Genomic DNA, 21,629 nt, shown 5'->3' on the forward strand with positions numbered 1-21,629 from the left:
TTAATATAGAGTGCCACGTCCCCACCTCTCTTTCCTATCCTGTCCCTCCTGTACAGCCTATAGCCCTTGACATTCACCACCCAATCATGCGTTGCGTCCCACCACGTTTCCGTAATCCCCACTATGTCCAGGCTGGTGTCAGCCAGTAGGAGGGTGAGTTCCTCCTGCTTGTTACCCATACTACGAGCGTTTGTGTAGAGGCATTTGAGGCCTCCTGTGGATGTGTGTCCTGACCCCCTAGTCCCAGCATTACCCTGGCCCCTGTCTCTTACCTGTTTATTCGCTTCACTTGTTGGTCTGGGCTGTAGTTGTGGGTGCTGTTTGGTTACTTTTCTTTTTAGCATTACTTCATGCCTGTCCACCATTAGTCCGTAAACTATGTGGCAGACACCCTGATCTGTAGTATTCTTTACTTGTTCTCTTGAATCATCTCTCTATAATGTGAAAACCAACATCTTGTTAATGACAGAGTTATATGGCAGTATGTAGCGCTACTCTCCAGGTGATCCAGGTTTTGGTCCAAACTCCTATACTTGCTCTGTAGTCCAGAATGTTGGAAAGTAAGCATGTCATATCTATTAATGGCAACATTTATGGCTAAGTAAGAGGATGGTCTTAGTTTCTTTGGTTTTCAGATAGTGGCTACAGTTGTAGATGTCACAGTTGTAGATGTAGAAGCATGTTTTATGTACATTTCTTCTGGATTCTGGCTCATAGGACCAACTGAGGAATGAAGAAGTATTTGCATACTGCTGAGGATTTGATCTAAAATTTAGGTCATTAGTCGTAACAAAATTTATGACTTTTCCATCCTGTGACTTTTTTCCTTTCCTTTGCATGGCATTGGGTTGCCATTTAAATTGCTTCTAGGATGAAGAAATGTTTTTTACATTTTAGCAACTAATCTATTTGGTGATTTGAACCATTTTGTGTAAATTGAGCCAACTAATACTATCATTTAGTTACTGCAGTTGAGAGAAACAAAACAAAAAAAACTGGTGTGATTGGAATAACAGAGACTTGGTAGGATAGTTCATATGACGAGTACTGTCATGGATGAGTACAAACTGTTCAGGAAGGACAGGCAAGGGAGAAAAGCTGTATGATTGCTCAGCTCTCTAGTATGAAACCGGAGATTGGCCTGTTGAAAGTCTCTGTGTTAGAGTTAGAAGGGAGAACAACAAGGGTGATGTCATAGTGGCTGGCTGCTATAGACCACTGTACCAGGAGGTATGGTAGATGAGGTAGATGAGGCTTTCTTCATACAGCTAATGGAAGTTCCCAGATCACAGGCCCTGGCTCTCATGGGGGACTTCAGTCACTGATTTATCTGCTGGAGGGCAATACAGTAGTGTGCAGGCAATCTAGGAAGTTTTTTGAGAGCATTGGAGATAACTTCCTCGTGCAAATCTTGGAGAGACCAACTAGGGGCCATGTTCTTCTTGACCTGCTGCTCACAAGCCGGAAAGAATTGGTGGGGGAAGTAGAAGTGCATGGCAACTTGGGCAGCAGTGACCATGAGATGATCAAGTTCAGGATCCTGAGAAAAGAAATGAGAACAGCAGAGTATGGATCCCAGTCTTCAGAAAGGCAGACTTTTGAATTGATGGGGCAGAATCTCGTGGGAGGCCAGTCTGAGAGGAAATTAAGTCCGTGAAAGCTGGCTGTATTTTAAAGAACCTGACCGAGGACACAGGAACAAGTCATCCCGATGTGCGGGAAGGATAACCAATGTGGCAGATGACCAGCTTGGCTTAGCAGAGAACTCTTCAGTGAGCTTAAACACAAAAAGGAAGCTTACAAGAAGTGGAAGCTTAGACAGATGACTAGGGAGGATTATAGGAGTATTGCTTGGGCGTGCAGGGATGAAATCAGGAAGGCCAAAGTGCAGTTGGAGTTGCAACAAGCAAGGGATGTGAAAGGTAACTGGAAGGGTTTCTAATAGTATGCTAACAACAAGATGAGGGTCAGGAAAAGTGTGGATCCCTTGCTGAATGGGGGAGGCAACCTTTTCAGTGCCTTTTGTACTTCAGTCTTCATGGGCAAAGTTGGCTCTCAGACTACTGCACCTGGCAGCAGAGTTTGGGGAGAAGGTGAGCAGCCCTCAGCAGTGAAAGAACAGGTTAGAGGCTATTTAGAAAAGCTGGAAATGTACAGGTCCGTGGGGCCAGATGTAATCAATCCACAGGTGCTGAGGGAGATGGCTGATGTGATTGCAGAGCTACTGGCTCTTATCACTGAAAACTTGGGGCAGTTGGAAGAGGTTCTGGATGAATGGAAAAGTGCAAATTTAGTTCCCATCTTCAAGAAAGGAAGAAGGGTGATCCAGGGAACTACAGACCAGTCAGCCTTACCTCAGTCCCTGGAATAATCATGGAGCAGATCCTTAAGAAATCCATTTCTAAGCATGTAGAGGAGAAGAAAGTGATCAGGAACAGTCAGCATGGAGTCAATGAGAGGCTGAGCAATCTGATTACCTTCTTTGATGAGATTACTGGCTCCGTGGGTGCGGAGAGACCAGTGGATATTGTGTACCTTGACCTTAACAAGGCTTTTGATTGTCTCCTACAGCATTCTGGCAATCAATTTTAGGAAGTATGGGTTGGATGAATGAACTGTAAGGTGGATAGACAGTTGGCTGGATCATCAGGCTAAATGAATAGTGATAAATGGCTCAATGTCTCACTGTGACAGTATCAAGTGGAATGCCCTAGGAGTCAGTCCTGGGGTTGGTTTTTGTTCAATATCTTCATTAACAATCTGGAAGATTGTGGGGAGTAGTAGGTGTGCTGGAAGGTAGGGCAGGGATAGGATTCAGAGCAACTTGGACAAATTGGAGGATTGGGCCAAAAGAAATCTCATGAGGTTTAACAGGAACAAGTTGAACAAAGTCCTGCACTTAAAATGGAAGAATCCCATGCGCTGGTACAGGTGCAGTCAATAGTGTGCTCTTGTTGCCATGGAAGTTAACAGCATACTGGGCTGCAATAGTAGGAGTGTTGCCAGTAGACTGAGGCAAGTGATTCTTACCCTCTATTCTGCACTTGGTAGGCCACATATAGGCCAAGTGCAGGCAGTCAAAAAGCCCATGGCTGAATTGATTCATTCTTTGCAGGTTAGTCTACTCTGCAGAGTTTGAACTGATAAGCAAATGAACATACAAGCACTATTGATTCAGGAAATGCACCCACATGCCAACAGTGGCTCAAGCTAGAGGCTGGGGGTACTAGAGCATGCCTGCCAACTATTCCAAGGCTTTTCCCCCCTTCCTGGTGGAGCACAGGGGGCAACCCATGCTCTGCCTGGGGGGAGGGGTGGAGGTGGGGAAAGTAGTAGCATTGAATTCATAAAAGCTTGAACAAGAATAGTTTTTTCTCTGAAAAACTATGAACTGAAAATTTATAAACATGGCCTGGGAGGTCTCTGGGATTTGCAGTCCAGCACCAGAGCAACAGGACTCCACAGGGTTGCTCGTCACTTTCTCTTTCTGCCTCCAGGTGCCTTTGGGATTTGTTGTCCACAGTTGCAGCCAGCATTAATTAAGCCAGCAGGTCAGGGCAGGTCCATACTTTGGGGAAGGTGAGTTTAACACCTTCCCTGGCCCCAGGCCCCACCTGGGGTTTATTTGGAGGGGGGGCAGTTAGCAGCCAGCGAGGCCAGTTAGCCAGCCCTTGCTGCACCAGCTAGGGAGCAGGGGGGCAGGGCCAGCCTTGCTCTCTGGAGCAGACAGCACAGCCCAGTCAGGGCTGGAAAGCATGTTGGCATGCTGGGGGACTCTGAGTTAACTTGAAGCAGGAAGGGGTCTGGGATAATAGTTTCATAAACCAGTTGGACCTAAATCAGTTAAGTCTGATACTACATTCAACCAGGTTTATCTTGAACCAGTTTCAGCCATTTTGAAACGGGTTTCTGTGTACTGAATTTACATTCTGTTACAGGATTAAACCAGTTTCTGATCACTTAAATAGGTTTATGTGCAAATTCTGTCCCTAGCCCTGGAGTTACTGTGTTCAGTTTTGGGCCCCCTACTACAGAAAGGATGTGGACAGATTGGGGAGAATCTAACAGGGGACAATGACTAGGCCAGATGCTTTATGAAAAGAGGGCAACATAACTGGGCGTATTTAGTCTGCAGAAGAGAAGACTGAAGGGAGATTTGATCACAGCCTTCAACTACCCGAAGTGGGGTTCCAAAGAGGATGGAGCTGAACTGTTCTCAGTGGTGGCAGATGACAGAACAAGGAGCTATGGTCTCAAGTTGCAGCAAGGGAAGGTTAGGTTAGATATTAAGAAAAACTTTCTTACTAAAAGGGTGGTGAAGCACTGGAACATGTTACCTAGAGAGGTTGTGGAATCTCAATCCTTGGAGATTTTTAAGGCCTGGCTCGACAAAGCCCTGGCTGGAATGATTTTGTTGGGACTTGTCTTGCTTTGATCAGGGGTCCCTTCCAAGCCCAATTTTACATAATTCTTTGAAAAAGAAATTAATGACTACACTAACAAATCAATAAACTTCAGAGTTCAGCAACTCAAAACTAGGTAGATTATCTAAGAGTTTCTATAATGCCAATCTTCGCAGAATCTAAGTAATGTTTTGGTTCCAAATAATCCAGGTATACAGAAGAAATTATGTTAGTTTTATGGTTAGTAAACTTATTTTACCTTTTTTCAAATAGAAGTGTGAACTTTACTTAGTGCAGCTAGGTAACAGCATATACAAAGGAGCTGAAAAATTGACATCAATTTAGGGAAAGAACTGAGGAGGAAATGTTCTGGGAACATTTGTTATATTAGGATGAATGATGTGGTGATAAAAGAAATGTTCTTGGCATTTAAAAATTTTACAGGGACAAGACTGAGAGGAGAATGTTCAATGCATTGTCCGTTGTCTCTTGGGTAAAATCCTATACTTCTGCTGTCTCGTGTATTTGTGCCAGCAACACAAAAATTTGGACCTAAAATCTTTCCAAACTGACACATCATATTCATGTCGTATGTGAACTACATATGCGTTTTAAAATGTGCTTTAGCATAGAGGATAAGTGAAAAAAAATCAGCCCTTAAACATTATCTGAAGCTCCCTAGAATTCCACTGCCTAGAAGAATGACCACTGCTGTGATATGGCCGTAATTGTCTGTTTGGGTATAAAAATGATAAAAGTGACCTTGAAACTTATCTGTGAGTTCAGGTTACCCGAAGTGTGATATTTGGTCTGTTTGCTTTTTCTTCATGGAAGGCAAAGTATAGACTGATCTTAAAAACTGCTCTGTGACTGTTCTTAATTCATACAGCAATAATTAAACCATGTGTCATCCTAGATCAAGAGGTTATGAAGTGAGAGTAAACACACAGTTAATAGGTGAAGTCAGGAGTTTACTAACCTTGAAAGTGTGCTAAATAGTAAATATTACGGCTTTTATATGTTTAAACAAGAACAAATTTTACACTAAGTGATTTATAAATATTAGTAGTATGGTACTGGGTTTGGCCCAAATTATATAATATATGGCAATAGGAACAGAGCTGTGTAGAAATACAGAAAGTAGCAATGTCAAATTAATGTTCAGATGCACCACAGTGATGGCTTTCACTGAATTAGACAAATAATTATCCTGGAAAATAATAAACTACAATTTTGTTCCTACAGTTGTTTTTACCTAACTGTTTTCAATTGCGTTTGTCATTTTTAATGGATATGTAGAACTTCTGATATTAGAATTAAATTCTATATGGAAATCAGAGATGCTTTTCTATTACTCTTAGATACAGAGGGATGCGTCTTTTATAAGACTACCTTATTTTATGTACGACACAATTGTTCTCAAGGTAATAGGAAAAATACCAGCCCCCATGACGCATATTGTTGCAACTGCCAGAGGCTTTTGATGTACTATAAGCATATTTAAGAATAAGTCTGTAGGCAGTAACAAAGCTCCAAGTTGTGCAATAGGCATCTGCCAAATGTGAGTTTAGAGGATTTTCTTTATCCAGTGCACACTTCAGTGTACCAGCTTCCCATTGATCATTAAACCAGGTTTAAAACTCTCAGACATTTAGTCCTGAAGGAGAATAGGATCCCCAGATTCTTTCATCATAGCATAAGGAAGAGAAAAGTGAGAAAAGCAAATTGAAATTCTGGGCGATTCCTCTCCACCAAGGAGAGAACTTAACTAATGGAGAAAACTGAACTTGACTTGCATAGTAGGGTTGAATTGTTGCTGTAGCCATGCTGATCTAGGACAAGGGTTTTCAACCTTTTATAAGTGTACCGCTGGTGGCCAAATGCGGAGCAGGGGGGAGGGGGTGGCATGTAGCCAGACACAGAGCAGCGGCAGTGAGGGGTTGTGGTGGCGACAGCTGCATGCAAGCTCTGTCCCACCCCCATTCTCCCCCCATGGCTGGTTGGAAAGCACAGCTGCCGTTGCCCTGCTCCTGGGAGGTGGTGGTGCTGAGTGGTGGTGGCATGACTGCCATGTGCAAGCTCCCCCCCCCCCCCCCCCCCCAGCATCTGACTGGCTGGGCGGCACCTGTGCCCTGGGAGGCAGTGGCATAGGGTGGTGAGTGTTGGTGCTCCATCCCCACCTGCCTGCATGGACCCCCTAGGACCTTCCTAAGTACCCCCGGGGGTATGCATACCCCTAGTTGACAACCCCTGATTTAGGAAATATGTCAGGAGCAAGTCTTTGGGTTTTTTGGAGCTGAATCTTTTTAAGGGCTTCTCTATACCATACCTGGCCTAACATAAAAGGGCGAAAGAGAGTGATGGTCTTGCCTGGTGACTACAAGGCCAGAAGCTAATATCCTCCAAAATAACTTTTTAGATAAGTGTTTAGCATATCATCTTTATATGATCTTTGTGTGATAATTCACTAATTTGAGAAAAGAAAACATTTATAAATGGAGGAGATTTAGGTGTTTTAAATATAATTTATAATGTCTCAGTTCTTTTTCTAGGAATAATTCTGTGAATAAAGCTGAGGCTCTTAGGGTAACCAGAGGTCTATGCATGTTCCGATGAATGTTAGATTGTTTTTAGTATAAATATCTTAAAGCAGTTCCCTAGCTGAACTTAGTTACTGAGTTACTCTCTTAGTCTTTGGTCTAAAACATGTTTAATTTATGCAAAGTGGAATAGCTCAAAAAGGAGAGATTGAGAGGCCCATTCCAAATAGTCATTTGTCTGGTGATTAGTGCACTTACATGGAGGTAGGAGGCCAAGATTCAAGTCTCTGATCTGAATTGGGCGCATTAAGGACTCCAGCCTTGTTTTGCCCATCCCAAGTCAGTGCCCTTACCACTAGATGTGCTTTTTTGTATTTTTACCAACAATTTTGTTCTTGTTGATATTGATAGGTACATTTTCACAAAAGTGTTCTGGCTTTCACAAATCAGTGTTTTCTTATGAGAAATTGTTAATCAGAATTCTTGACCAGCTTTATTCCCTGACATGTTTGGCCACTTATGGGAAGGGAGAGGATGTCGTGAACTGCTACCCCTTATACAATGGTAGGTGGGAAGTTGGGTGGGTGGAGTGGTACAGTGTCAGTCTCACTCATGGGCCCCTGTGTGTGGCTTATCTGACATCTCTGTGTTATCTTCATTTTCTCTCAAATGTGTCTCTACTTTATTTTTCTATATCCTTGGAATTTAGTTCTCCTTTCTTCCAGTATCCAATTTCTGGCATTGTTCAATAGCAAAAGCTTTAGAAGATGCTTCTCTTGTTTACATTGGCATAAATCCAAGGAAGTTCATTGAATGCAGTGAAGGTCTCGGGTAAACAAAGGATATATTTTTGTGTATAGTATATATTAATTTTCTTGTATATCACTGTTGTCAGTGATCTCTTCCCTCTGCTACCACCTTCCCACCAGCTATAATAGTATGTTCTATGAATCCTTAAGTCCTGTGGGAATGAGCCATCTGTATCCCTCTAAAATATAATAGTTTGCTGAGTGGTGATGTTGAAAATGTTGCTGTATATGGAATGGTTTATCCTATCTCCATTCCTTAGGAGGGCATGGAAAGAGAAAGAAAGAATGGTTGTTAATATTTTTATAATTTTATTTTGCATATTGTTACCAAAATCATATTCTTAAATTTTATTCTAAATTCCTGGAGACTGGGATAATAATAGGAATTGAAACAATAAGTTTGCATGGTGTAAAGTGCTTTAATGGGTTACAGTATAAATTGGTATTAAAAAAATGAGTAAAAAGTTGAAAGTCTGAATTTTGAAAAATAGAAGGACATCTGGAATGCATTAGTCACAACATCTGGCCTCTTGTTCTATAGTTTTTAGTTATTTACTTCTCACTAAGTTTCTGTATATAGGATTAAAGGTTAGATAATATAGAGATTATAAAAGCAATTTTGAATTAAGCATAGTCTTCATGCTACTTTGGGAAAACTGAACTTTTATCTTTTATCTTCAAGGGAAATACATGCAGATGATGAACATTCTGAAACCAATTGCATTTGATGTGATCCACTTCATGTCCCAACTGTTTGATTACTATCTATATGCAGTATATACATTTTTTGGCCGAAATGACACGGTAGGTAGAAAGTATTATTCCTTTTTAGAGTACCAGTGGTTTACGTTGTGCTGTACTGATAAGATCTCTGTTCCAAGAAGAGTATAGTACTAAGTATATGGTGAGAAGGAGGGAAGACTAGTAGGCTCAAGAAAAAAGGAAAATGTCATTAGGGAAATCTCATTTTTAGAAGAAATATTGGTTGTTTTCTATTATTGTTTCTTGTTTTAATTTTTCTTAATTGGTGGGTCCTTCCCCTCCCACCCCTCTCCTGCCAATAATGCTACCCAAGAGAGAACATTCAGCATCTGAGATTAGGGTCAGATAATCAAAGCCTGGAAAAAAAGATAGGGCTTGATGCATAGGAAAGTTGTGGCTCTTCCAGATACAGAAAGAGGCATAGAAAAAGTTATGTAGTCATGAGTAGTGGAAAGAAACAAAGAACATTAAAGAGAAGCAAGGAGATTATGGGATGTGTGAGTGAAGGTGGTTGAAGACCAGCTGAACAAGTGGCCAACTTGAGCTATTATGAGCTTTGAAGTACGTTGCTTTTCAGATATTGTACTTCCTTTTTATTTTAACCCTTTATCTAATGAAAGTATCATTTTGATGGATTTGTTTGCTGGAAAAGTAGATGGGCATCAACAGTGTCTGTAATAACATAAATCAACTCTTTGGAGAATTGCTGTAGAGAAACATTTATAAAACTAATAAATACATTAAAAAATGGTTCCATGAGCAATAACAGTCTAGGTTTCCAGGTTAATCATAATTCTTTGGCAGATAGCAGATGGATTCACAGATTCTCAACATCTGGTTTTAAATAGGTTTGAGCTGTTCTCTTTGGCAGGACAAATGTATTTGGGATTTGTTTATGTTTGGAAGATGGGCAGTAAATACATTTTTAAAGGTAATTGTTTTTTTTATGGCTTAATCAGCTGTTCTGCTACTGTTATTGCCTTGCATTTATTTTTTGTACCTCCTGTTTTTTGTTGTTTTATTTTAAAGCCCTTACCAAGTTCCTCACTTTCCACATCTAGCAGGGAACAACACAGTGCTAGGCAGGTAAACATTATAGCTGATGGCTAAAAATGTGTTGTTACTGTAGTGTGTCTACTTGTTTTGGCAATTTTTCATGGGAAACATACTGCTTACAAAGGGTCTGTAATAAACCCTCTTGTAATGCACCTCAGTGTCCTAGCTTACATAATTTTTACAGTCCTTGAAGTAGTAAAGATGGGTGGTGGTATGTGATTTAGACCATTAACATTCATTCTTGTTAAAGCATACTGGTATGCTTCCTTAAAAGTATGATGATCATGTGTGGCCTGAGCTTACTGTGAACTTTGAGTCTATGCTATGTTTTAATTAAAGTGCACACACAAATGACTAGGAAAGCCATTAAATGCACAAGCAGTAAAATAGATTTTACCAGTTCAGAAAATGGCATCTAGACATTCTATTTGGGTGACTCCTAGATGCATTATGTCCAGTTGTGGGTGATTTACATAACTCACCATTTCACTAATTTCCCTATCCCACAATGGTTTAAGTTGATTATAGAAAACTTAAGTCATCTGCTTGAGTACCTAGCATTATTCTCTGATGCAGTACCATTTGTGATGAACTTTATTTGTGCATCCCTCTCACTTTTGGAGTACTCATTGAAGCTATTCTTCTCACCCTTCTCTAAATTCATGGGAAAGCCAGAAGCACTTAATCTCAGTAATTTGCAATTGTTACTTGCAGGCTAATGAATTTATGTAGTAATTAAGTGAATAAACAGGAATGCAGCACTAAGTAACATGATAACTTTGCCACTTGAAGATTACTGTGTCTTTTCACATGCAGCATGCACCTTTCCTTCCCAAATCAGTCCCCCAAATTCAACGTGTATATATGAAGTGGGGAAGCTGATTTTCTACTCAGGATAAATGCATCGTGGTTTGATTCCTGCTCCACAAAGCATCAGCTATTGCCTTATTATTTGGAGAGGTCTCTTGCCTCCAGTTTCGCAGCCTTGGAAACTTTTTAGCTCTTTCCAGACTCACATATTCACCCATGGACACCAGTGTTCAGCAGCAGCTAGGGAAGGTGAATCGGCTAAAAGGGAGGATGAGTCAGTTGAAGACTTGGCCCTGTGCAGCCAAAACTCTTTAAAAACCCCCACAACCCTCTTTTTTTTATTCTTTCTTTCAAAAATAAGATGAATATTATATACCGGGGTATGATATATGTGAGGTAATATGATATTTTTATGTATTGTACCAATAGTAATATATATTACTATATGCTTTATCAAATTCATTAGCTTGGTTCTTACTCAGACCTGTCGTCTTCAGGGAGCTTTTTCTGGACAAGACTGTTTTTTTTGCCTTTGGTCTAATGAAACCCAAGTAAAAGTTGACCTTGTTAAGCATTGGTTATTAAATTATTTTTGAGAACTGGGGGGAAAAAACAGAAGTTCATGTTTAGAGACAGTGTATGCTGATCAGGGACATTCTCCTGCAACTTGGCTTCTTTCAGTCACATATGAGTTACTGCATCATTAGCCATTTGTGGAGCTAATGTATCCTATCAGACATCATATGTTCTGTAAACATTTCCATAAAACAGGAAAGCAACATTCAAAATAATTGAATACTGATATTATATGCTCTGCTGGATGAAGTTGCTATGCCTCCATTCTTGATGGCTGCTCATCTTTTGTTCAGTATTGAAATGCATATAAACTGACTGTAGATCTCTGATTTCTTTCCCTCTTTTGGTTCACAACTGGTTATTTCCCATGTGTACATCCAGTCATCTTGAAGAAAAATATAACTAAACCGGAGCTGTTTAAGACATGTCACCATTCTTGTACACAGACATTTTAAAATTGCTTTCCTGCATTTTATCCAAATATTTGCCATACTTACCATTTCAATTGGCCAGCTGTCATTCTTTCCTGAAGCAATATCTACAATCAATAGGAGATTGCTGAATTATAAATCTTGTCACTTACAAAGGGGAGGAAGAGGCAGACAACTAGATAATATCTGGTATGGGATGGCTTTCCTATCTTTATAGTATCATTTTCATAAAAGGGGATTTTCTTTCTGTTACTTAGAAATATGAGGTGCACCAAATCTTGATGTCACTGTTACTATTGCTGGAGGAACCTCAACACTGAAATAGGAACTCAGTTCTCACTGAAAGGGAAGGGGAGGGAAGGGTGTTATTGCTTTCAATAAAGCCTTTCCTCCCTAGTTTGTTGAGAGTTAAAAAGGCTTTTAATAGAAATGAGCAATGTTCGTCTTTTGTGGTATCATTCCTTTAAGGTTTGTGAAGAAAACTAAAACTTGGTATTTCTAAAGTAAAAACTCTGAAAGAAAATGGAGGCTGCCATTTTTCCACATCAAGAAGCAATAAAGGGTATAGACACACGTGCTATCTATGAGTTCTCTTTTAAAATACAGCAAAAGTACAGTGTGATTATATTCAGTGTAAAAGTATTTTGATTTGTAAAAGCCTCTTGAAAATTGCCCGTTTTTTCTCTCCCAAGTGCTGTGTCATGAAAGTTTTGACACTGAATCCAATCCAATGGACTGCGGTGTCTAAATATAATTCAGAAAACTTCTTTTTTGGGGTGTGAAGCACATACCAGTACCATATCCTAGTACTTACTGAGTGTGCAGACCCTGGACAAGAAAATGTATGTTTCTTTGTTCCTCCATTTCCATTTTGTTTGGCTTTATGTACATGTTTCATGTAGTTAAAATTGGCAAATAAGTAGCTACATTTATCAAAACACACTGGGGCAGACACTCAGCTGGAGCAAAGCAGTATAATTATACTAAAGTGAATGAAGCTATAATGATTTATGGCTGCTGAGTATTTGACTTGTAATACTTTTGGTCCCCATACAGACCAGGAAGACTAAACATTTCTTGGCTTGATCATGATCCAGGCTAAATAACAAATGCTGTAAGACTTATGGAAAATAATTTTCCAACTAAAAGTTGCCGTCAAACAAATGATGATCAAAGGTTTGTAGCCTGGTGAAGACAAATGTTAACAAAGAGTAATATTAGTCCGCAGTGTTGAGTACCTAACTTTCACAGCCAGGATATTAATGCATGCTAGTTTGTGTATTCATTCTCTTGCTGGTCTGTAGAAATAAAAACTCATAGGTGCCTCTGCCCAAATAAGCTGTTTTAACCAGACTAAAATGAGTAACAGTTACTTCTTAGTATGAATTATTTATAGTCATCTTTGTGAACTGTACATAGTTCATCCTTTACATCAATGCGGTGTTGGATGCAGTGATCCTTGTTGTCTTCCTGTTTATTTTGATTTGGTTTTGAGTATATGTTGAGCTTCTATATATAAGTAATATTTAGCAGGCTTGAACAAGCAGTACATTTTCATTTTCTTGTTTATAGTCCTAAAAATAAGATGGGAGACTTTTTTTTTCCCCTTTCCTAACTTGTTTAGCATCCTTTTTTTTCCAGTTTGAATTAACAGGACTGGGTCTCAGCAGTAGCAGGCTGCGAACCACACTGAACAGGATCCAAGAGAGCCTGATTGATCTGGTAAGAAGTTGGGATGCATTATTGTTCGCTGTAGTAAGAGGCATATTATAGAAAGTATGGGATATGCTTTCTGATTACATTTATTAATTTCACTTTTCCTCATATTTAGTGCCTTAATTTCTTAATTTATTTCATGGTATTATGTGGTTTTTCATGGATGATTCTAGGATTTTGATAAGGGGGGTGCAGATGCTGTGGCACATTATCACGTATAATACATCACACATTGATGTCAAGCTAGAGAGAAACAAGATTATTTAATAATATGTGAGGGGGCTCGCGCTGTATTATTTAAGATCAAAGCAAAACAAGTATGACTGTTGGAATGTACATTAATTTGCTGGATTATGTATACAGTTAAAAACCAGGCAAAAGTAGTCAAAAGATTTTGTTTTGTTAGTGCTATTGTCATTATAGTTAAATGTATCTCTCTTATTTAGATGCATAAAGTAAAATCTAGCCTCCTTGAACATCTTGACAGTGCCTTCAATACTGCTGGTCACTCTCTGCTTCACTCGGTCACTTCTGCACCTAAGTTAATGTTACCATACCTGAGTTAAAGTTTATAATTAGAGCTGAAAACAGTCTGCAGTTCTGTGAAATAGAAGAGAGACATTAGTAGGGATTGATAACAGATGGTAACAGCAGAACAAATGATGGTTTGAATAAAGGGTCATGAACAACTGTGTTGTGGTGAGATACTAGCAGGAGTCAGGTGGTTGACAGTGAGCCATGAAGTCAGTTGAATCTCTCATCATTGCCTGAAGAGAAATGTTTCTCTTTCCCAGTTGGTTGTCTTTAAACTGTGGGTAGAGGAGGAATCAGGGGGGTGTACCCCTCACCTCCCCAGTCTGTCCCTGTGTTGTTTGATCCTTCAGAATGTCTTGGAACACATGTATGGAAACTACAGGAAACCATTATTTTGCTAGAGTTGCCTGAGAGATGGTAATGGCATGCTACGTACTCTATTAAATCACCCACGTGGCAATTCATTCCATTTAAAGTTTAAACTTAATATTAATTGTTTGCTTTAATTCTCCATGCTATTTCGGAAGCACTTACTGGTTGGAGATGTCTTGAATTCAATAATGATTGCCAGACTTTCCAAACTTTCATATATTTAAATCCCTTAGAATTATATCTGCATCACTAATAACAGTTTAACAGATTATTTCAGTGGTACTACACTAACATGGCAACTTGTACTTAGGATAAAAAGAGGATAAATAATTCATTTTTCACAGATTTCAAATTGTTTTCTCCTTACCATGTATGTTGAAAGTTATGTCATGAGACAATTTAACAGTTAAGGGTTTTTTATGAGGAAAAAAACCTCTTCTGTGCTTGCACTAGACTGACAGATTACTGCTTCTTAAAAGTAAGCTAGAAAGTGAGAACTACTTCCTCTAAATGGATGAGTTATACAGTGCAACTGGATTGGAAACATTTATAAAGAAACTTAGTGAGGGAATAATAAGCTTCTCTTTTGCTAAGTACAGACGGTCAGAAAATCCAAAGTTAAATTGATTCAAACTTTGCAGGTGAGTCTAAGCTGCGTAGCTCAAACCTTTAAACAAGTAAACAGACATGCACTTTTGATTGTGCAAATGCAACCACATACCTACAATGGCCCAGGCCAGAAGCTGGGGGGAGAGCCGGGGCCCTGGAGCACACCTCCCTGCTCATCTAGAGCGGATAGCTTGGGCCAAGGCTAGCCCTCCCACCTGGTGAGGGAGGGTTTTCGGGAGAGGTGCAAAGCATCCTGGCATGCAGGGGGAATGTAAGCTAAGTTGAATCGAACAGATCTGCAATAGAAGTTCAAGAAAACAATTTAACCTAAAGCAGTGAAGCCTGATCATCCACATTTCTCAAACTGGTTTTGGCCATTTTGGAAGTGTTTTACGTGCACTGAACTTCTGTTGTGTTACAGATTTGAACTGGTTTCCTATCACATATACTGGTTTGTGTGTAATTTAAGTAGATTGCTCTTACTTGCATTGAAATACAAATATTTAAGGCTGTCTATAGAGATAATTTCCCAAATCTTTCATGCCTTAAATGGCTCGCAACATAGAGATGCGTATTTATTATACAGTATTTACATGCATACTTCACACAACCCTTTCCCAAAAATAGCTCTCCAAAATTGGGGCATGTCTTAAGCAGGGAAGCTGATTTTATTGTGCTGGATGGAATCATGGACATGCTGAAATGGCAGCCTGGACCTGTGCTTCTTTTTCTTTTCTCTGGCCAGCATGCAGCAGAGATGTAGTCTACTCTTTCATGTCAGAGGTAGAGTTTTAACCTTCTGGCAGCCACTGCCAATTGATAGTAGCTTTCTGCTGGGCAGTCAGTGGGCAAGTCTACAATTGGCAAGTTTACTGTTGGATAGAGGCACCCTCAAACATGCTGGCCATCTGTGCGCACATCCCCCACTGAACAAATGGCAGTATTGCTGTGTTCATACATCGGCTGCTTTTGGGCTAATTAACCTACCTGTAGCACTTTGAGTGTGGCTATGCTGCTTCTGGTCCAGAGATAGTGCTTGTGTTGCAACAGAGCATGGTAGAAGGTGCCACTGCTTGGCACATAATAAATGTGTGTATGGGTCTAAATTACTGTTCTATGAGAACTTTTTAAAAAAGCAGTACTTATATAGGACCTTTGACCTTTTCATCATCTGTTGTAAAGTCACTTTAGGGAGTATGAATTAGTTAATGACCCTGAGTTCCAAAACTAGTGATGTGTGCACGATTAGTAAGGTGTGGAAAAATGAATGAAATTTAAGATAAATCATCCTGACATTGTTTCACAGGATACAAAAGAGAAAAGTCTGAAGTGAAATATGAAGTATGTGAAGGAAACACTCATTTTAAAAGGATGTTGCATACAAATCAGTTAAGGGAGAACATTTGAAAAATAAAATGGCAGGATCTATAACTTAAAAAAATCAATGAACACATTCACTTTCATTTAACTTATTTTTTATTAATGTTATATGTAAAGGATTAAGGGTAAATCCTTCCATAACTCAACAGTTTTAATAGTTTCACAGACGTTGGGACTGGAAGGGACTTTGGCAGATCATCGAGTCCAGCCCCGTGCCCCAGGGGCAGGAAGTCAGCTGGGGTCATGGGATCCCAGCAAGATAAATATCCAATTTTTTCTTGAAGGTGTTCAGAGTAGGTGCTTGAACCACCTCCGATGGCAGGCTATTCCAGACCTTGGGGGCTTGAACAGTAAAGAAATTCTTCCTTATGTCCAGCCTCAAACAATCTTGCAGGAGTTTATAACCATTCAGCCCCTTGGGGGGCTGTGGTGAACAATTGTGTACACCCCTGATAAACTTACAGGTGGCCATCAGATTGCCCCTGAGCCTGTGCTTTTCCAGGCTGAAGAGTCCCATAGCTCTCAGCCTGTCATCGGAAGGTCTGTTTTCCTGACCTCTGATCATCCGTGTGGCTCTTCTCTGGACTCTCTCAAGCTCCTCCACATCCTTTTTGAATTGTGGAGCCCAAAACTGGATGCAGTTCTCCTGCTGTGGCCTCACCAAGGCCGAGTACAACAGGAGAATGACTTTCTGGGATTTGCTTGATTAAGCATCAATGGATGCAAGCCAGCATTTTGGTCACTTCACTAGCCGCAGCATCGCGTTGAAGGCTCATGTTCATTTTGTGGTAAATCATGACCCCCAAGTCCCAAGCTAGCAGGAGGGCTTTTTCCCCATACTACGAGCATTAGTGAAGAAGCAATTAAGGCCTGAGGGTGTATGCGCCCCCCCCAACCAATCCCAGGACTATCCGGGCCCCTGTCTCTTACCTGGGTATTTCTTGTGGTCGTTACCTGTCTTGGGTGGGCTGTTCTTGAGGGTGTCTCCTGGTTCGGTGTACCGTGGCTCCCTTGGTCCTCTTCCTCTCCTGACGAGCATAGTTTAAAGCCCACCAGAGGAGATCAGCCAACCTGGAAGAGTACACATGGTTACCTTTTTGGGGAGAGATGAAGCCCATCCCACCCGAGCATGTCTCTTGTTCTGAAGTGTCGGTCGTGGTCCAGAAAGCCAAAGCCTGCTGTGAGATGCCATTCATGAAGCTGCAAGTTGGCGTCCCAGATGCAGGTCACATGGTGTCTTCCATGTCCGCTCACTGGAAGGATCAATGAGAAGGCAACCTGTGCCCCTGTCTCCTTTAGCTTGTCTCCCAGAGCTGGTAGTTCTTTATCAAGTGATCTGGACTGCTCCTGGCCACATCATTAGTGCCCACATGGGTTAGGACCATGGGGTAGTAATCAGTGGGCTGGGTGAGGGCCGGGATCATCTCTCACGTTCTGAATCCGCGCTCCTGGCAGACAGTAGACCTCGCATGTCATGGAATCCTGGCGACAGATGGGACCCTCTGTTCCTCTCAGGATGGAGTCGCCTATCACGAGTACCCGGCATCTCTTCTTTTGGGTCGACTTGCCTCCTTCAGGCTGTTCTGTGAGTGGAGCGACCTCCTCACCTTCCTCTTCCTCCAGTGTTGCCAGGGCCTCATACTGGCTCCCCAGCTGGTACTGTGCCACTGCGAGCAGCCCTGGCTCTGGAGGGGACCTTCTGCCATTCCACTGTGGAGGGCACCTCATGTGGTTCTTCTTCCTCTGGTGCTTGGCCCTGCAGGGAAAGGAAATACCCATCAATTTCATCTTCTGCTTCCCTGATCCTCCTCAGCCTGCTGACCTGCTCCTGGAGCTCCCTCACCTGCCCTTCCAAGGCCCTAAGGTGGACAGGTGTGGGGACCCCCATTCTTTCTCCCCCACCCCCAACCCCACCGGGCATCCCCCACAGGCCAGGGAGCAGGGTGACACCAGCTCCCTGTGGGCTTCGTCTGGGCGGAGGCCTCAGAGAAGCCTAGGTAGTCGATGCCCCCTGGCAGGGGCCATAGCAGCACTCCACATCCACACCATTTTTTTTTTTTTTTTTGGTGCGGTGCCTTCACCTTACCCATGCCAAAGTCTTTCTTCTGGCCCCTTCTGCTTGCCTGCCTGCATGAACACCGGCGCAAACGCCATTGCGCCCTCAGTCAAAAGTCTCCCTGGCGACTCGGTCAAAAGGGATTTGGGGGGCTTCCCTTCTGGATCCGCCTCAGCTGCGGCTGTTCCTATGCCCTACTTATCTTAGGGGGATTAGCTGCTGCTGCCTCCTCCGCTGCTGCTGGTGCCGGTAAGTTTGGGGGGCACACATATGTAGAGTTTTCATTTTGGAAACTTTTTGTGGGAAATTTTGTCAAAAATAATAGTCTATAATTGATTTTAATTTTTAAAAATTTCTGACCAGAAACTTTCTTTTACAAATACTTGCCAACCAGATTTATTTGTAATCCCCACTTTTAACATCCTTTGCTCAATTGACTATTTTGAATTTCTGAAACAATAGTGGAAGCAAACCATCCCTTATTCAGTGTATCCGTCCTGGATTATTGTTGTTTGTTACCTTCAGTTTGCAAGATCTTTCAGTTTTAATTGCATTTTGGAGATCTCCAGTCATATATCTTATAAACTATAATATCATGAAAAATTCAATGCAAGCAGTTACAGATGTGGAGTTGTATTAGTGTGTTTTTTATCAGCATGTGTTATATACTCTACCAAAAAATTACATTTAAAGAAACTTTCTTAATGACTACAGAAAATATACGTTTTTAATTTTAGATGATCCATATAACCACTAATCAAGTAATACCTGGTGTGTGTTCCTGTTTTCCATTCCAGTTTTGATTTATGTGAAATAAAGTAATGACAGAAATGGAAGCTGAGAACAGTTTATGTGTAAACTTTTTTTATAAAAGAGAAGCAAGGATTTTTTGGGGTGATATCTTATTGGACGAACTGCATGATTAGAATAGTTAGACAAGCTTTTGAAAGCAAGACTTTCTTCATCAGGTCTTCACCAGGTTTCCTAATAATAAAGAACATCTTGCATTTGAAAGCTTGTTTAATTTTGTTTCAGCCATGCTGCTAATAAGAGTCTTTGCCTCTTGCATGATTTCTGGACCATCATGGCTGTAACTTGACTCCAACACTGTCATAACTTCTTTAAAGCACAAAGGTTGATTTTTTTTTTTTAATTTTTTTTAAATTTTCTCATTGACATATAAGGTTTAGGAGCACAAGCCGCACTGATTTGAGAAACTCCTGAAAATTTTATTTTTTTTCCAGATTTGTTTAGCATAGGGCCCAAGAGATAGTATGTGTACAATTGCAGTTGAGGGCATTTACCAATTCTGAGGATTACACCTGTAGGCTTTAAGTGTGCTGCATTTCCTCATTTGTTTTAAATTTGCTAATTATACTGAAATATGTTTTAAGTTTGTTAATAATGTTCTAAAGTAGCTACACTCTTTTCAAATGCCATCATGATCTGGAATTTAAAGAATATTTTGATTTTTACATGATGTAGTTTGTTTTGGTGGAATTCCAGCACAGCCTTACTATTCTTACTTGCTTCATTTGCAGAAATGCATATGAAAGAGATTGCCAGGAGTTTAGACAGTGACTGATTTGTAAATATATAGATCTAATTTGTTTGTGTTTGTGTTCAGGAAATACAAGTGATATCACATAAAGATCAAAATATTTTTTTTAATTCCAGATCATGATGGCATTTGAAAGGACTGTAGCTACTTACAAACCAGCTTGGAGGAATAACAACTATAAGCAGTTGAACTACATATTTTAAATTGGCTTAGAGTACAGAGTAAAGGAGTGTCTTGGGGCCCAGTTTTCTTGTTGACAGTCTTGGAGTCCATCTTCAGTCTTTCGTTCAGTTTAATATTTCCTACTACACTTTTTTTATTCAAACCTTATGTAGCTCTACAGTTCAGTGTACCTTGGTATGTATCTTGGTATTGCTATACTGTGCTATACCAATATTGTCATGAGGCATGCTTATAGATAATTGAATATTTTAATTCATTTCTGTATTAAAATGCATGTAATCAGATTGGTGAGCTTGGCTCCAGGTCAGTGTGACAAAAGTTCAAATTAAGAGAAACAGCAAAAATGGTAAAGGATGTAGGATTCACTTTTATATCTGTTGAAGTCTTCTATAACTTGAGTTTTAAGAGAGAATTTTTAGATAATTAAGCATTGAAAATAAACTGGGGTTGTGAGAGAGTATTGTAAATTTGGGACTAAAATAAATATGTATACCTGCAAATACAAAATAAAATACATTAAATGGCATATCATGAAGTTGAATCAAGAAAACTTATCGAACCTTGTACAGGAATAGCACTGTCAAAAGCAGTATGTCAAGTTTTCATTTTAGATTGCTGTTAAATCATGCTATATGGTGCAATGGTCTTTAGAAGCAGTACAATTAAAATTGATCAAGTATAGCACCCCTTGGCAAAATATTTAGTGTTTACTGCAGTAAAATAAATCTACTGGCTACCACCTTACATTCTTTTCAAGCTCCAAGTAGAAAGTCTTCTGGACTGCTAGACTGCCAAACAAAGATGTTTAGGGTTGCATTGTACCCTTGCACCACCATGGAGTAATGCCACACTGCCAGCAGCTTGAGGAGTAGAAGACTGAGGGGTCGGGGCCACACTGCCCTTACCTCCTCCCACTGCCAGCTGCTTGCGTGCTGGGCTGTGATTCTACCCTGGAAGGGAGGGTGGGGTTGGGGGAGCAGGGCAACCTGAAGGCAGTGGCAGCAGCTGGGCTATGGCAGCAGGGTACAGCTGTGGCATAGCGTGCGAGCAATATGGGGGTCCTGGTGTTGGTGGTGGCAATAGCAGCAACAAGTCTCACTGCCCTGCTCTGCCCTTCTGTGCTAGGTCCTGCCCAGTGGGCTATGGAAGCAGCTGGGTACTGGTTCAGCCAGGCTGCAGTCCCATGCCCTACTGTGGACACAAATCTGAGGTGCATGTGTTCCCCCGCAATACATTGCCTATGGTCAGGCACCCTCCCCTGACATTTCCCCCTGCCCCACGCACCCACCCCCTTCCCCACGCTGGGTGGCTGGGGGCAAGAGGCAGCAGCTTGGGATTGAGGGCCACCAGGAGGCTGGAGTTTGGGGGGCAGTGGGTTGGGAGTGAGGGATACTCATGCAGACGGGGAGGCCTGCAGGTCAGTGGTGAGGGGGCTCTGGCAGGGCTGGGGGAACTTTGGCTTGGGAGCGAGAAGCACCAGCATATCAAGGTTGTTCAGCACTGTAGTGCAGCTGGGATGACAGCCGCAGCTGGACCCATGACCTGGTGAGTGAAGGGAGGCAGGAGAGCTCTGATTTTCTATGATAAATACAAAAGCATGGATTCATCGATGTAGGGTCAGAAGGGACCTAAGTAGATCATCAAGTCTGACCCCTTGCCCTGGGCAGGAATGAATACTGGGCTCATATGACCCAGCTAGGTAGTTATCAAGCCTCCTCTTAAAGACCCCCCCCCCCAAGGTAGGAGCTAGCAAAACCTCCCTTGGAAGTTGGTTCCAGATCCTAGCCACCCTGACTGAAGTAATGCCTTCTGATGTCCAGCCTGAACCTAC

At 41.2% G+C, this 21,629-nt stretch overlaps 1 protein-coding gene across 2 annotated transcripts in view; it reads left to right on the forward strand.

Annotated features, from left to right (window-relative positions):
- Window positions 1–21,629, forward strand: part of VPS50 (VPS50, EARP/GARPII complex subunit) — a 145,105-nt gene that overhangs the window by 89,656 nt on the left and 33,820 nt on the right. Inside the window, exons 21-22 of one of the 2 annotated variants that reach the window (XM_019533271.1) lie at window positions 8,435–8,556; window positions 13,029–13,109. In XM_019533271.1, coding sequence (XP_019388816.1) covers window positions 8,435–8,556; window positions 13,029–13,109 — 203 coding nt within the window. Of the gene's footprint in view, window positions 1–8,434; window positions 8,557–9,543; window positions 10,693–13,028; window positions 13,110–21,629 lie in introns of those variants that run through there. The other variant, XM_019533280.1, reaches the window with a different exon arrangement.

Source organism: Crocodylus porosus, unplaced genomic scaffold (assembly GCF_001723895.1).
Source record: "Crocodylus porosus isolate Cpor-Errol unplaced genomic scaffold, CroPor_comp1, whole genome shotgun sequence".
Classification (NCBI taxonomy): Eukaryota; Metazoa; Chordata; order Crocodylia; family Crocodylidae; genus Crocodylus; species Crocodylus porosus.